Below are 15,583 nucleotides of genomic sequence, written 5' to 3'. Positions count from 1 at the left end.
TGCATGTTGTGACTTCAGTCATGTTTGACTCTTTGCAACACTATGGACTGTAGCCTGCCAGGCTCCTCTGTCCCTGGGATTCTCCAGGCAAGAATATATGGAGTTGCCATGCCCTTCTCCAGGGGATCTTCCCAACCCAGGGATTGAACTCGCATCTCTTATGTCTCCTGCATTGGCAGCTGAGTTCTTTATCACTAGCACCACCTGGGAAGCCCCAGAAGAGCTAGGAACTATACAGATATTTAAAGAAATAATGGCTAAAAAATTCAAAATTTGAAAGGTCAATGAAAGTCAGGCATAATAAGCTTAAAGAAAACAAGGCCAAGGTACATCATAATCAAACTGCGAAAAACCAAAGATAAAGATCTTCCAGAGACAAATTACATACTGAGCAGGGATTGGCAAACCATGGCCATGGGTCAAATCTGATTCACCTCTTGTTTCTGTAAACAAAGTTTAGTTGGAATATAGCCCCATTGCACTCATTTATATATTCACTATGGTTGCTTCTGTTCTACAATGACAGAGTTGAGTAGTTTCAAGAGAGACTATATGGCTTGCAAAAACCTAAAAGACTACCTGAAACTTTACATGAAAGTTTGCCATCCCCCAACTACAGAAGAACAAAGGAAATAGCAACCACAGAGTTCTTTAAAAAGCTATGCAAGGTGAAGACAAGGGTCAACCCAGAATTTTTACCCAGAGAAAATATCTTTCACACTTAAAGATGAAACAAAGACCATTTTAAACAAACAGATGGAATGCTAAATGAAGTTCATCAAGCAGAAAAAAAATAACATGAAAATTCGGATCAACACAAAGAAATAGACCATGCAAAAATTGATAAATACTAGGTAAAATCCAAATTTTATCTCTTAAGGAGGTAAATGATTAAAGTAAAAATAAAGTGCATTCAGGTATTTAACTTATATAGAAGTGATATACATATATTTTGTTGTGTGACAACAAAACCGAAAAGGAGAAAATGAAAGTTTGTCATTGTAAGGTTCTTACATTGTGACAAGTTAAGGATGTATATTGTAAACTCTTGAATGACAAGTCTAATACAACAGCTGCTTGCCACACGTGGCTGTTAAAATTAATAATAATTTAAAACTCAGTTTTTTAGTCATACTAACTATACTTTAAGTCTTGAATAGTCATATCTGGCTAGTGGTTACCATACTGGACAATGCAGATATAGAATTCTATCTTCACAGAAAATTCTATTGGAAAAGAACTGCTCTAAAGCATTAACAACAAAACAAAACAAAGAGAAAAGCAAGAACTAAAAAGCCAAAACCCAAGGTAAAAAAAATAATTTTAAGGTTCGCTTAGTCTAAACATTGGAATGGAAATAAGAAAAAAGAAACAAAGAAAAGATAAGACAAATAGAAAACAAAACAGCAAATGATAGATTGAAACCCAACCTATTAACAGTTATAATAAGTATAAATGATCTAAACATTCCAATTAAAGGGTAGAGATGGTCAGGTTGGATAAAAAGTAAAACTCAAGTACATTCTGTCTATAAGAAAGCTACATAAAATGTAAAGGCACAGACATGACAAAAGAAAAAAATGGAAAGTATATAGCATGCAAACACTAAAAAGAAAAGCTGAAGTGGCTCCTTGAATATTGAACTAAGTAAAGAGAGATGAATTTTATTAGAAATAAAGAAAGGCCATTTCGTAATGATTTTAGTGATCAATTCAGCAAAAGGACATAACAATCCTAAACTGTTAAACATCTAATAAAATAACTTCAAAATATAGGAAGCAAAACCCAACAGAAATGAGAAATCGATATATCCACAAATTTGGTTTAAATCCAAATTACTAATACTAAATATAACTGCACTAAATGAGCTAGATAAAAGAAAAAGCTGACAAAATGGACAAAAAGCAAAACAAAACAAAATATGCTAGCTATCAGAAATACACTTAAAACTTTGGAAGCTGAAACTAAAGAAATGAAAAAGGAGAAATTATGAACCCCATTCAAAAGAAAGCTGGTATAACTATATTCATATCGTCACTTTAAGGCAAAAACATTACTGGTGAATAAGAAAACTGCCCAATAATGAAAACTGTTCAAGTCACCAGGAAAATATGATAATTTTAAATTTTAAATTACACTTACAGCACAGCACTAGAATATATAAAGCAAAAATTATCAGAACTACAAAAAATTTATCAGAAGGATAAATTCACAAACATAGTGGAAGATTATAAAAACCTCTTTTTAGTAATTTGTAGTATGTATAGAAAAATCACTTAGGGTATAAAAATTTTAATAAACATTTTATAAATTTATTTTAAATTTTATAATAATGGATGTCTCTAAACTTTGCATCCAACAAATGCAAAACATATATTCTTCCTTGATGCATATATATAACAATTACAAACAACTTGTCTATTAGACAAATTCCAACAAATTTCCAAAGATTGATATTGAACAGGAAAGGTTCTTTAACTACAATGGAGTTAAGCTATTAATAAAAAGATAACCACAAAATTCCTATATTTGGAAATTAAGAAATACTAGTTTATTCAACAAATATTTAATGCATGCATACTATGAGCCAGGCACTGTCTAGACACTTCGGATTACAATATCAGAGAGAAATTTATAATTAAAAGTCTGACAATACCAAATGTTGGAGAGAATGTGGAGTAATGGGATCTTTAATCCTGCTAGTGGAGTGTAAATTATTATAACTGCTTTTGAAAACAATTTGATATTTTCTAATAGAGTGAAGCTCATATCTTATGATTCAGCAAGTCCATCTGTATGCATACACTTTATAAAAATTTTTTTTATATGCACCACAAGATATGTACTAAAATATTCACTCAGTAATAGCCTAAATTTTAAAACAACTGAAATGTCTACCAATAGTAGAACATAGCAGTAGAATATAGATAAATAACCTGCAGTATATTCATGCAGTGGAATACAGTAGAACAACAAATATAAACAAAGCACAGGTATCCCCAAAATGCTGATGACTTTGACAAATATAATGTTGTGAAAAAGAAGCAAGACACAAAACAATAAAATGTATGGTTCCATTCATATAAAGTTCAAGTGAATGAATAAATTCATTGTGATTCCATCCATATAATGTTCAAAAACAGGCAAAATTACACTATATTGTTTAGCAATGTATAAATATGTGATAAACTACAGAGAAAAGCAAGACAATTATTATCATGGCAATCAAGATAGTGGTTTCCCACAGGAGGGAAAGCTTTGACTCCAGCATAGCAGTGAGGTACACTGGGGCGGGGAGGAAAGATGACTGCAATACTCTTATTTCCTGACCTGGGGAGAGTGATTATGCATTTATTGCCTTTATTCACTAAATTTTATGTGTTATGTTTATTTACTTTTATATATTTGCATTATATTTTCACAATTAATAAAGGCCCAAAGGAAAAGGAAAGAGAAAAAAAGATGAGAAAACTTAGAGAACAGCATGAATGAGGTAGGGAGGAATAAAAGCGCGCTAGGTGTATGTGCATCTAGAAGGCAAGCTGTGAGGCAGAAAGGAGTGGGAAATAATGAGGCTGGAAGCTATGGGAAGTCTTGGGAATATTTAAACTGTGAAAAAGGCTCAAACTTGAATTTAAAGTAGATTTCTCTAAATGCTGTGATGTGCAAGAAGGGAGGGCCAGAGGAAAGACTGAAAATGGAACTTTCACATTCCTCCAGGAGTGAGATAACCAGGGCCTGAATGATGCCACTGCCTATTGAAAAGCGGAGGAGAAAATGGACTAGAGAAGGGTCTATGGGATCAGAGATTACTAAACATCTTCTTGTTTTGAAATATACACAGTCACTTCAGAACTCTTTGGGTTTGTGGTTCAAATGTGGGCAATGGGGTGCCAAAATATCACAGGGCTGGTCTCAAGGGTAAATAAACCTATTTCTTTCCAAGCTAAACTCAGACAAATAAGACTCTCCCAGTTTTCAAGTCTTCCTAGAAAGGAAATTCAAGCTCCTTTCTCTCACTATCTGGCACTCTCAAGAAGTACTCTAAAAAGTTTGCTTAAATGCTTCATTCTGCTTCTTGTCCTCATAGTAGAATCAGGGGGTGATGCTGCCCTCTATCCTCTGTGCTGGTTTCAGAGTTTTAAATTTATTGAGGATCTCCTTCTAGCTTTTCCTTCTCTCTCATCTCTGTTGATTATTTCCTTTATTCCCTTAGACCTTAGACTCAAATTATAGCCCTGGTATCATTCCATGCTCCATCTCCATCTCCTTAGAACCTGTCTCCTTAATTACTTTTTTTATGAAAAGAATGTCCCCGAAACACTAATAAAAATCCACAAGCACGAAGCAGAGAGACCTTACGTCCCAGAGATATCATTACAATCGAAATGCCAGTGATTTCAATGATCTAATAATGTAAAATTGTGGGAAGTTTATTGTCTTTCATACCTGCAAGTGTCTCAGATGGTACTCATTGTTCTGTTGAGAAGCAAAAGCCACTAATGTCCCTGGTAAGCAGGAATTGATTTTTAATAAAATATGAGGCACCTGAAAGTGTGTGTGATATGGTGATAGATGAGAGGGGATGAACGGGAGATTAGATATGTGATTCAGGATCACCCTCTGAGGGGAAATGAGTTCCAGATTAATGCATTTGATCTGGGCAATTACCAGTGAAATTGCCCTCTGCTTCTTAGAGACCTAGACAACACTGTTGAGAATAGCAAGTTCTTATTGAAATTGTCCTACTAATATTGATTGAAGACTAACCTCAATTCCTGGAATATTGCTTTTCTGATCTATGTTTGATGTTTGGTTTTTAATTTGATTTTACTATCCTGGAAAAACTGATCTTCATATCTCTTCTCTTATATATTTGATCAATGTGGAGAGTTTTTGTTTGTTTTGTTTTGTTTTTATACGTAAGGAAGGGATAAGCAGAGGACAAAAAGACCTCATTTTAAAAATAGTATCAAGTACCCTGGTCTAACACTACACTAAATTACTAGTCTATCAGCTCAGGAACTCAAAGGGAAGAGAGACCCTAACTTTACAGCATAGTAATCTTTCTATTCATAATATCCTTTGTCAGTTAGCTACCAATCCTAAAACCAGTGGCAGGGTACTTTTTTGAAGCCTGTCTCTAGTAGAATAAGAGTATAATTCAGGACTTCTCTGTGACATACAGGATGCAGGCTTGGCAGCATTCCATTCTCAAACATTTGAGGGGAGGGGAGAGCATGCACTCCTCTGACCTTGACACTGGACTAAAACTTGGCCCCAACCTTTGACACTCTGATGGGGATGGTGGCGGAATATGCCACTGGGGATTCCAGTGGGTGGCTGGCTATATGGTAATTCTTATGTCAAAGTTACAAGTACTTTTCTGTTTTGCAAGAGGTGGGGACTTCCATGTGTCTTGTAGTAAGTATTCCTTTATTCAAGGAAAGCCACTAAAAGGGCCATTGAATTGTGTGACCATAAGCCATAGATCATAGAAGTAGATGGCTGAAACCAAAGATAACCTGCTCTCTAAGATAAGGCAGAGTTGGAGCTCTGCAGGCTAGATGTCCTTAAGGGAGATGTTTATTTTTCTTGGTATGGATTCATCCATTCATCTGTTCAACAAATATTTATTGGGCACCTCCCAGGTACCAGGCAGTGAGCAAAACCAAACCTCTGCCCTAATGGATGTTTAGGGATCTTTCACTTCACACCTAGTGGGAGGTGAAAGACAATAAATAAATATATAAATAAACAAACAAGTAAAAATACAGTATCACAGATGTTAATGGCTGTGGAGATGTATAAAGCAGAGGGACTAGAGAGTTCTAGCGTGAAGGGGATCCTTATGCCTTGAAACAAACAAAACAGGCATTGCGTCTATAAACTGTGAGTGTGTAGTTGACCACAGAAGACAGAGCTGATTTCCTGTAAGACTTCTTAAACCAGGGGCTTCAGGGCCTCAGTGAAAAAGTTGGAGAAAGGGCCCTCCTCATCACTTCTGCCTAAGGTGCAGCACCACTGTGGTCCTCTGAAGATGTGGATTACATTTGGGGGACCCTGTTCATGATACAATCACCAGTACTAGTGTAGTTGTGTGTGTTGAATAGAACCATAGTGCACCCTCTCAGTGGGCGCTCTACCAGTGCAGCTGGCGTGCCTTGTTGGCCCTGGGAAAACCACCTCAAAGCAAAAGGGAAGTGGTAGGAACCACTTTCAATTGTACTTTTAGAGTTTCTGAGAAGTCTGGAGAGAGCATAAGTAGAGGCATTAGTAAGAGTGAGACCTGATCATTTTTGGATATATTGTCTACAGACTTTCTTAGGATATGACAGGTGAGAAGGGACCTGGAAGTTTGCATAGGTCAATTTCTAAGAATTCTTTAAATGGAAGAGAAGTCAGAGGTAGACACACCACAGTCCGTATACCCTGTCCAGACACTTGGACATAACTTCCTCCAAATTTGATTGATATTCTGGGAGAGGCAATTTGCCAAGAAAAATTGCACCATGGCACCAGAAACTGTGGGTGTTCTCAGGTGATGCAATTTTATTCATGCCTGATAAGGATACTGACTTGGGGACAAACCAGGCCCTAAGCTATGGGCAACTTTCTGGGGGTAAAAGATACATGGAGAGGATGCATGAGGAGGGTACATGAGACCCTGCATCAGAGGTCATCTTGGAATGTCTGTATCTATGGCTAATTGTCCAGTGACATCTGGACTAGAACTAGTCATGTCTAGCATGGTACAGTATAAATAACTAAACATGCACCAAAAGGGGAAAAAGCTTTGGCAAGTGTTGATACAAGAGAAGCTGTTGCAGTGGACAATGAAGAAAACCAGCCAAGCAGGGTTTAATTGAAATGACAGGTTATTTTCAGTGGTGCTGCAAACTGTGTGAGAATTTAGAAAGTTCCCCTGGAAATTTTGCTCTGAGTAAAGTTAATACAGGTGAGAAGGAAATGGGGAAGGGTGACTTTTGGGATTCCTAAAATTAGTTTGAAGCCTCAAAGCAAGCAACTGAAAGTCTAGCTCAGGCCTTTAGTGTGACTGTGTGTATCTGTGTATGTCACCTTATGACCATGTCTGTGACAGTAGAGACATCAGAGAGTGGGAACAGCTGGACCCCACTCCCTTCAGTCAGAGGTTCATATAGTTTAGGATTCTTGCAAATGATCATGCCCATTTCTCTGTACAAGTGTGGAGGAGATGAGCAAAGCATGTTGGCTGTAACACCAGGCAAACCACTCTCTTATGCTGGGAAAATTTAGTCTATGTGACAGACAAAATCCACAACAGTGTGAGTATTCTCAGTCTCTTGATCTTTCTTATCCTCTTGGAAGGAGACCCCTGTCATTGACAGCTGGGGCTGCTGGTACCTGTGCAGAACGGGGGATTGAGAGACAGAATCAAAAGAGCTGAAAAGGACAAGGAACTTCTTCTTGCAGAAGAGAAAAGGAATACTCTCAAGAAGTAAAGGGGCAGGGGAGTGAAAAAGCAAGAGCTGGGCTTGAGTGGAAGTTTGGAGGTGTTTGGGGAGAAAGGAGAGAGAAGGGTAGCAGCCGCTACAGTCATGTGACCAAGATGAATAGAGCAGGAGGGAAGAGAAGATGTTTTGCTCTGTGCTAAGAATGTAAACCCCTTTAGAGTTTTTCCAGAGACCATAATAAAAATCTCAATTGCTTTTTAATTCTTTTTGGTTATTAGATGTGTTTCTTTTGGATGTGGTATCATGCTGAGATGGGCTGCAGGGCAACTCAGCTCCATAAAATTTACATTTGGGGAGCACTGTCTGGGATTGCAGACCTGTGGTTCAGCAGTCAGCTGTTCCTTGACTTTGGCCATCATTCTAGATCTGAGTCAAGCCAGCAGCTTCATTACAATAGCTGGATTTATAGTGCAAAAAGTACACAAGTTATATAAAATAAAGACTGGAGATACACAAGACAGCAGACAGAGGAAAATGGCATAGACTACTAAGAATCACAGGTATAGTGAGAATTCAAGGCTTGGAACTAGGTGTACCTGCTGGAGACCTTTACTGATGCAGCATGGAGTCTCTTCCCCCCTATAGTCTGATGAGATTGGGATGAAGAAATAGAACAGCTAAGCTGATTCCCAGAGGACAAGAAAAAGGCAGGAAGCAGAGAAGCGTGCACAAGGGTTATTGTTTTCTTGCTGTGTGTGAATACTCTAATGATGTGGCCAGAGTACCCATTCAGCTTGGGGATGGACTCACTCAACAAACCCCAGGACACTGACTTCCAGAGAGCTCAGTTCCGTAACCCAGCCAGCTGACTGAGGCTCTGCTCCACTCTCTGCATCTGTCCCCTTGCTTTTCTGAGACTAGACCCTTCTCCTATGTCCCCTTAGGTCAACTCCCCACAGAATTCCTAAAATTATCTGGTTCTGAATCTGAGGCACCAATTGTCTCCTTGTATTTTCAAGTCCTGTGACTAGTCCACACCCCCAGACCCCCCCACCCTACCCTTGGCTCTCAAATATCTGACCTGGAACTTGACTGGATCAGCCACATCCCTTGATCTCTGCACTGTTTCCCATGTTCTTTCGTGCTTCTCCAATAATTTCCCCTCCCTCTAGGCTCAGACCCCCCGAACTCTCAGCAGACCTCATGCCAGCATCTCTGGGCAACATGATGTAATCTTATGCTGAAAGCCTTGACATACATGGTATCCTCAACAATAGTGGTAAAGGGCCTTGTATGATGGCATAACCCAGGTCCTACTGTATGGGGACTGTGTTTAATGTAAGGTTAAGGCTAATGTACAAAGCTCTGTATTAGGGACAGGCTTAGTCTTTGTAGGTAGAAGGCAAGGACCTCTCTGAAGAGTGAGGGAGCTAGCAAGGTGAAATCATCTATGTGAAGTGCTGGTCAAGAGATGTGAAGCAATAGATCTAGGCAAAAATTTGAAAATCATGCCAGTTTTTTTTTCTTCTGACTATAGCAAAGGCCTCCATGGAAAGATGAACAGCAGGGTTGAACCCTGGAGAAGGAAATGGCAACCCACTCCAGTATTTTTGCCTGGAGAATTCCATAAACAGAGGAACCTGGCAGGCTATAGTCCATGGGGTCGCAAAGAGTTGGACATGACTGAGCCACTAATCGGAGAAGGCAATGGCACCCCGCTCCAGTACTCTTGCCTGGAAAAAATCCCATGAACAGAGGAGCCTGGTAGGCTGCAGTCCAAGAGGTCGCTAAGAGTCAGAGACGATTGAGCGACTTCACTTTCACTTTTCACTTTCATGCATTGGAGAAGGAAATAGCAACCCACTCCAGTGTTCTTGCCTGGAGAACCACAGGGATGGGGGAGCCTGGTGGGCTTCTGTCTATGGGGTCACACAGAGTTGGACACGACTGAAGCGACTTAGCAGCAGCAGCAGCAGCAGCAGCAGCAGCAGCAGAGTGACTACTGTATGGGGACTGTGTTTAATGTAAGGTTAAGCAGGGTTGAACCCATAAGCTCTAAGAATATGCTTGCTATAGTATGATCAGAAACTCATGCTGTGTAAGCTCAGTTTTTGTTTTTGTATGTCTTGTATATTTCTAACTTTCCTACAGTTCCTTTTTGGTAAAGTCTGTTTTTGCGGATACCAGTGCACTTTGGCTGTGCTTAGGGAAACCAAGGAAAAGCGTTTCTGTCTTCTCCTCGGCTTTAAGAATAACCTGTGGGTACATGGTAGAGGTGGGGATGATAACCAAGGTGAGAGTCATAAGTTTGTGGGATGAAGGAAAGACAGAATGAGCAAGCAAATAAGACTGAATCATAGAAAATACAATATATAGAACATAAATAGGTTTTTAAAATTTGTTCATACATTTGTTTTGGAATATCGAATTTTTAAGGATTGTATAATACTTTATTATACTAACAATGCCTTAGATTAAACATTCTACTCTTTAGGATACTTGCCCACTTATTCCTTTTTTTTTTTTTTTTTTTTACTTATTTCTATTTTAATAGCAGTAAGACAAGACTGACAATAGCAGTAAGACAAGGAATAAGTCAATAAGTTCTTTAGTGCCAGCAAAGTTTCTCTGGGCCAGCCCCACCCCTCATCACTGGCGTATGCAACAAGGGAAACCTCAAAGTAACCCATCCGCTATCACTGAACCACTAGTATACAAAACACTCACCCAAACCCAGCTCTTCCCCATCTTGAAGTGTTACATCATTTCTCTTCCCCAGATTTATTTCTTCTTGTGAACTTCATTTTTGGTTTCTGATCACTTGGCTTCTCCAATTTATTAAGGTCATTATTAGTATGCTGCTGCCCAGGTATTGTTTGCTTTTCAATCTGAAGTCATCTGTAAATATATTAAATTCAACTTTTCTTCCTCCTCCTCCTTTCCCCCTCCACTCCTCAAAAAGAGAAAGGAGTTGTCACAAAAGTTGAGACATTCAGCGCCTGTCTGTACCTAAATGCCGGGCCTGAGGACAGGGAATTACCCTTACATAATCCCCCACACCGCCGGGCCTTCCCGCCATCCGTTCCACACATTGTCGACAGTTTACCCTTTCAACTGTGAGCGGACGCAGTGTTACTCAAAGTTAGATATGATATTACCAAAAATTATCCAGTCCGATTCACTAACAGATGAGAAAAACGATTTATTAAAGGTCTCTGAACTAATAAATGGCCGAAACAAAATTGAATTCATGTCTCCTAAAATCCACTACCTGTGAACTGGAGAGCTCTGGACAAGGGAATGGGACACAGTGGTTCTTGTTAAAACATTCATTCAACAAATGTACTGAGCATTTACTTAACTATGCGCCAGGTTCTATTTTAAGTGCTGGGGATTCCGTGCTGAAGGACACGGAGGAGACAAACATCTCTATTCTTACGGAGCTTTCTTTCTCAAAACTGAAGCACTTTGCCTCACCGTCCTGAAAGAACCCCCAGTGCCCTGGGTAGAAGCGATTGGGTCTCATATGGGAGGGAATTCCATCTTTTCTCGGCTTCGATACTACAGCGAGGGCTGATTTACTGCAGCAGCAGAAGGGAGTGACGGAAACCTCCGTAGTGCCCTCCTGCGCCTCTGCACCGCTAAGGCCGGGCGGGGCCGGCTCCAGGGCGCCGGCGCACCCAGCTCAAGTCTGGGTAACAGCATCGGCCTCTCTACCCTCTCTGCTTTCCTGCAGGAGGACAGAGAAGCAGCACTCGGCTGTAAAGCCATTCTCAGGGAAAGGATTGCGGGCAGGTGAAAACCCTTCCAGGGTAGTCTCGCTCGGTGTCTACCACCCAGACTAGGGGAGGGACGATGTCTCCCCGACCTGGGTATTTATGCAGCAAACTGCTCTCTCATGCTTCCCTATTAAACATTGCGGCCACACGCTCTTTCAGTCTCAGCTGAGGCCACTGCAGCGTCCCCTCCCCTCCCGCTCCACCCGCAAGCTCAGAATCCAGAGCCTCACTGCAGCTTCCCAGCCGTCCTCCCTTTTCTGCTCCACTTCCTGGTTGCCATGGAGACACACGTCAGTTACGTGCAGTGCGTCGCCTTGGAAACAGAGGAGCATCCGTGGCGCCGCTGGGAGACCCGCCCCTGTCACTTCCAACCACACTCGCGGGTGCTGCCCGTTAACGGCCGAGGGGAGTCCCGAGGTCGACCCGCTCCTGGCCTCGGCCTCAACCTGGGCGAGCGCTCCTGTGACCCAGGGAACCGGCGGGCACTTGACGCTCTTGGCGCCCAGAGGGCGGCGCTGACACGGGTGCAATTCAGGAGTCGAGGCAGGGCAGGGCGCTTTCGCCCCGGGGCGAGCCCGAGAGACGCCGGCCCTGGGACTGTAACCCGGTCCTTGTTCCGCCGGCTCTTCCCGGCCTCCCTAGATTCTGCCCGCATCCCCCGCCCGGGACTCACCTCTCCACCCCTGTCTGGAGCCTCCTCTTCCCTCGGCTCCTCCCACCCCCTCCGGGCACCTCTCTCCCTCCCCGTACCTTCCCCCACCCCGAGGCCGGGCTGGACCGGACCCCGAGCCGCCACCGCCCGCTTCTGCCATTCAATGGAGGAAGGTCTGCTGGAGATCATGACCAAGGACGGCGGCGATATGCCGGCCCCTCTGGAGGTGTCCACCGTGCCCGCCGTGGGGGACGTGATCTCCGGCGAGTACAACGGCGGCATGAAGGAACTGATGGAGCACCTGAAGGCCCAGCTGCAGGCCCTGTTTGAGGACGTGAGGGCCATGCGGGGGGCCCTGGACGAGCAGGCCTCGCACATCCAGGTGCTCTCGGACGACGTGTGCGCCAACCAGCGAGCCATCGTCTCCATGTGCCAGATTATGACCACCGCGCCCCGCCAGGGTGGCCTGGGCGTGGTCGGCAGCAAGGGGAGCTTCCCGGGCGCCCGCCGAGATCCGGAGACCCCTTCGCCTGGGATCGGGGACAGCGGTTTGCTGGGTCGCGATCCAGAGGACGAGGAGGACGACGATGAAGAAGAAAAGGAGATGCCCAGCTCCGCCACACCCACTAGTCACTGTGAGCGCCCGGAGAGCCCCTGTGCTGGCCTCCTGGGGGGGGACGGGCCACTTGTGGAGCCCCTCGATCTGCCCGACATTACCCTGCTGCAGCTGGAGGGCGAGGCCTCTCTGTGAGGGGACTCCGAGGGGGCACTACTTTCCCTGGCTGACTTTGGGTTTCCGAGTGCATGAGGAGACTGAACGGCGCGATGCAGCGTGCTTCACTCCGACCGGGGCTCTTGTGGGTCAGGCAGAAGAGACTTCCTTGAGGAAGCATTTATAGGGTGAAGGACTTTGGGAGCATCAAGAATTCTTTCTGCCTCACCAAGCGAGAAGTAGCAAACTGCGGAAAGGTGAGGTTCCGTCCGGGAGAGGAAGCGCCCACCTCTGGACTCCCATCCAATCCCCTACCCTGCCCTTTCCCCCGCCCCAGCCAACAGGAGAACCCCTGACTTGTGTAAATAAAATTCTGCTTTTTCTATTCTGAAAAAGGACTTATCTAGGACTATGGCAAATAATCTCTAACGATTTACCTAGAAATTAAGGAATTGGGGGTATTCTGTTCTGGCAACAGAAAAATTTACCCTTCTGATGAAATCCAAGCTATTCAGCGTTCTGCAGAAGCCTCTCCCCCTCACAGACCTCTGCGGCTGCTGATTGGTAAAAGAAGCTTGAGGAGGGAACTGCAGCCCTAGGAATCTGGGTGAATGGGGTTCCGAGGGCCCCTGGGCTGGGAGGAGCTGGCTCTGAATGTGCATGAAGACTTTATAGCTCAACCTCTAGGATTTTGCATGCAGAGCGGATCCTGCCTTGTCACTGACTTCATCTGGGATTGCTTTATCCACTCACTGGGGCTTAGAGAACAAAGAGCCCAGTTCACAGGCAGAGACTTGGGGGGGGGGGTTGCTCAGCAACAGCCCAGATTTAGGGGACATTTGAGGGACTCTTGGGGGCCGCAGCCAAAAACTGTCTCTCTCCTGGCTATACCTGCTTAACTTCAGTTCCTTTTCCTGTCAATACTTCCCTGCCCGCTGACTCTCGGTGTTGCCTCCATAATGTCTTGTGTGCGTTATGTGTGTTGACCTGTGTAGTAGTGTGTGAGCCCTGAGGGGCAGGGCTTGTGGCTCTGGTGTTAGGTTCAGGGGGCTTCAGACCTTCTGTGAGCCCCAGGCTCTCATGACGCTTTCCCCTCTCCTCTGCCCCCCCACAACCAGGGCATGAAGCATGCAGCTGTCCTGAGGTTCCTAACTGATATGCCTCCCTCCCACCTCCGCAAGTGGTGACTTTGTGTGCCCTTCCTCTTCCTCCATGTATCCCTTCTCAATGCTTTCCTTGGTGTGAACCTTAATAAAGAGGCGTCATCTCCCCTCCTTGCTGACTGGTACTAAGGCAATGGCAGGGTGCGGCTTCTGGACCCACTGCATGGACACAGGCTTAGTGAGAACTGCAGGGACCATGCCTCCCCTCTCTTCTCGCCTCTGGTTCCAAGGAGTTGACTGTCCCTGCCTTGAGTGGGATATGCATTGCCGTCTCTACCTGCTGTCACTTCCATCCTGGACCTTGACCTCAAGCTGGACTGAGGAAGGAGTGGGTACATGTTGAGATTTCCCAAACAAGAGTTTTTTAGTAGCCAGCACTCCAGATGTGCAGGAGACTTCTTTTCAGTGGAGCACCTGGTTCCCAGGAGATGATTTCCAAACTGGAGTCCTGGCATGGTAGGCATGACTCCTGTTCCATGGGAGGGGTAGGGAGGGGGCATTGTTCAGGAGGGGTTGCCTGGGATCTCTGGCAGTAGAGTGACACATCACAAGGGAAACCACAAAAACTGCCTCAGGCCTTTAGTGGAGAATGCCGGTAAGGTGTTCCCCGCCCCGGGGCTTAGCCTGACACCAGCTCTAGTCTGCTCCTTTGGGCACTGGAGCCTTCCTAAGGCTGCTCTAAACAAAATTTGGGAGAATAATGAGCTGGGGTGCTCTGTGTGTGTGTGTGTGTGTGTGTGTGTGTGTGTGTGTATGCTTGCACCTACATATGTGTGTATGTATGCGTGTAGGTATGTGTATATGTATGTGTGTATGTGTGTTTCTGTGGCTGGTTGCTACAAAGATGTGGAAAGAGCACTGGCAATGAATCTCAGATCCAACAGTAAATGACTGCTTGAGACTCAGTTCTGTCTGTGTAAAATGGGGACAAAAATTGAGAAAAATAAGACACCTGAGAAATCTTGTGCAAATGTTAGTTTTCTTATAGCTCTCTTGGGATAGGGGGTGATGGTGTGTTGACTGGCTCCTCTGGGAAAACACAGTTATTTAGGGAAGGTTCTAGAAGTTCTTGTTTAATATAATCCTTCCCTACCTAAAGAACTCTTATCATTCACGGCAGTCAAGGAGATGATGAGATTCCCAAGCTGACATGGACTTTCTTCATAAATGTCATGTAATTATGGGTCAAAAAGGTCTAAAGCCGACTTTTGTACACATAAGATGACCAGAGGGTGGCTTGAGTTGTGCAGTGGTTAGGGAATATGTGCTGGGGCCTTAGAGAGGGCAGCTAAAGTGGGCAGCTATATTAGTGAGGAAGTGTCCCTGAGGACTGGAAGATAGTTTTCTGTTACAGTTCCAGCATTCAGCACCAAAAACAATGATAGCCATCATATATTGAACACTTACTCTGTGCCAGACATTGTGCCCAATTTTATATCCCAATGACCATATGAAGTAGGCACTATTATTATTTTCACTTAACAGTTCCAGAAATAGACTCCAAGACTTAGTCAAGGTCATACAGCTAGTACTTTGCATAACCAGGACTTTAACCAGGTCTTCTGAGTTAACCCTAGATGGGAACCCACTCCATTAGTTGCTCTATTATTTCATCTTCAGAGAAGAGAATCCTTTATGTCCTCAGTCAAGAGTCTTAAGAGTCCTGAAAAGGAAGTAATGTTAGTTTTACTCGGTTTTTATCTTCTCAGTTGGAACAAGTAATTCCTGATCTGGTTTTGGTTAGTGACCTTTCAGAGTCTAGTGGGTGATAATACAATAATGGCACAGAGAAGATGGCCTTCTGCACATGCTTCTTTAGAGGCAGGAGCTGATGTTCCCAG

General features: G+C 43.7%; 1 protein-coding gene across 1 annotated transcript; it reads left to right on the top strand.

Annotated features, from left to right (window-relative positions):
- Nucleotides 1-11,622: 11,622 nt before the first annotated feature.
- On the top strand, nt 11,623-13,778 carry CCDC184 (coiled-coil domain containing 184). Its single transcript, XM_065932152.1, has one exon. It carries the CDS (start codon nt 12,031-12,033, stop codon nt 12,616-12,618), a length of 588 nt encoding a protein of 195 aa, XP_065788224.1. The 5' UTR covers nt 11,623-12,030; the 3' UTR covers nt 12,619-13,778.
- The last annotated feature ends 1,805 nt before the right edge of the window (nt 13,779-15,583 follow it).

This window comes from Muntiacus reevesi, chromosome 4, assembly GCF_963930625.1.
Source record: "Muntiacus reevesi chromosome 4, mMunRee1.1, whole genome shotgun sequence".
NCBI lineage: Eukaryota > Metazoa > Chordata > Mammalia > Artiodactyla > Cervidae > Muntiacus > Muntiacus reevesi.
Note: the sequence above shows the minus strand (reverse complement) of the source record. Positions and strands in the feature narration are given on the sequence as shown.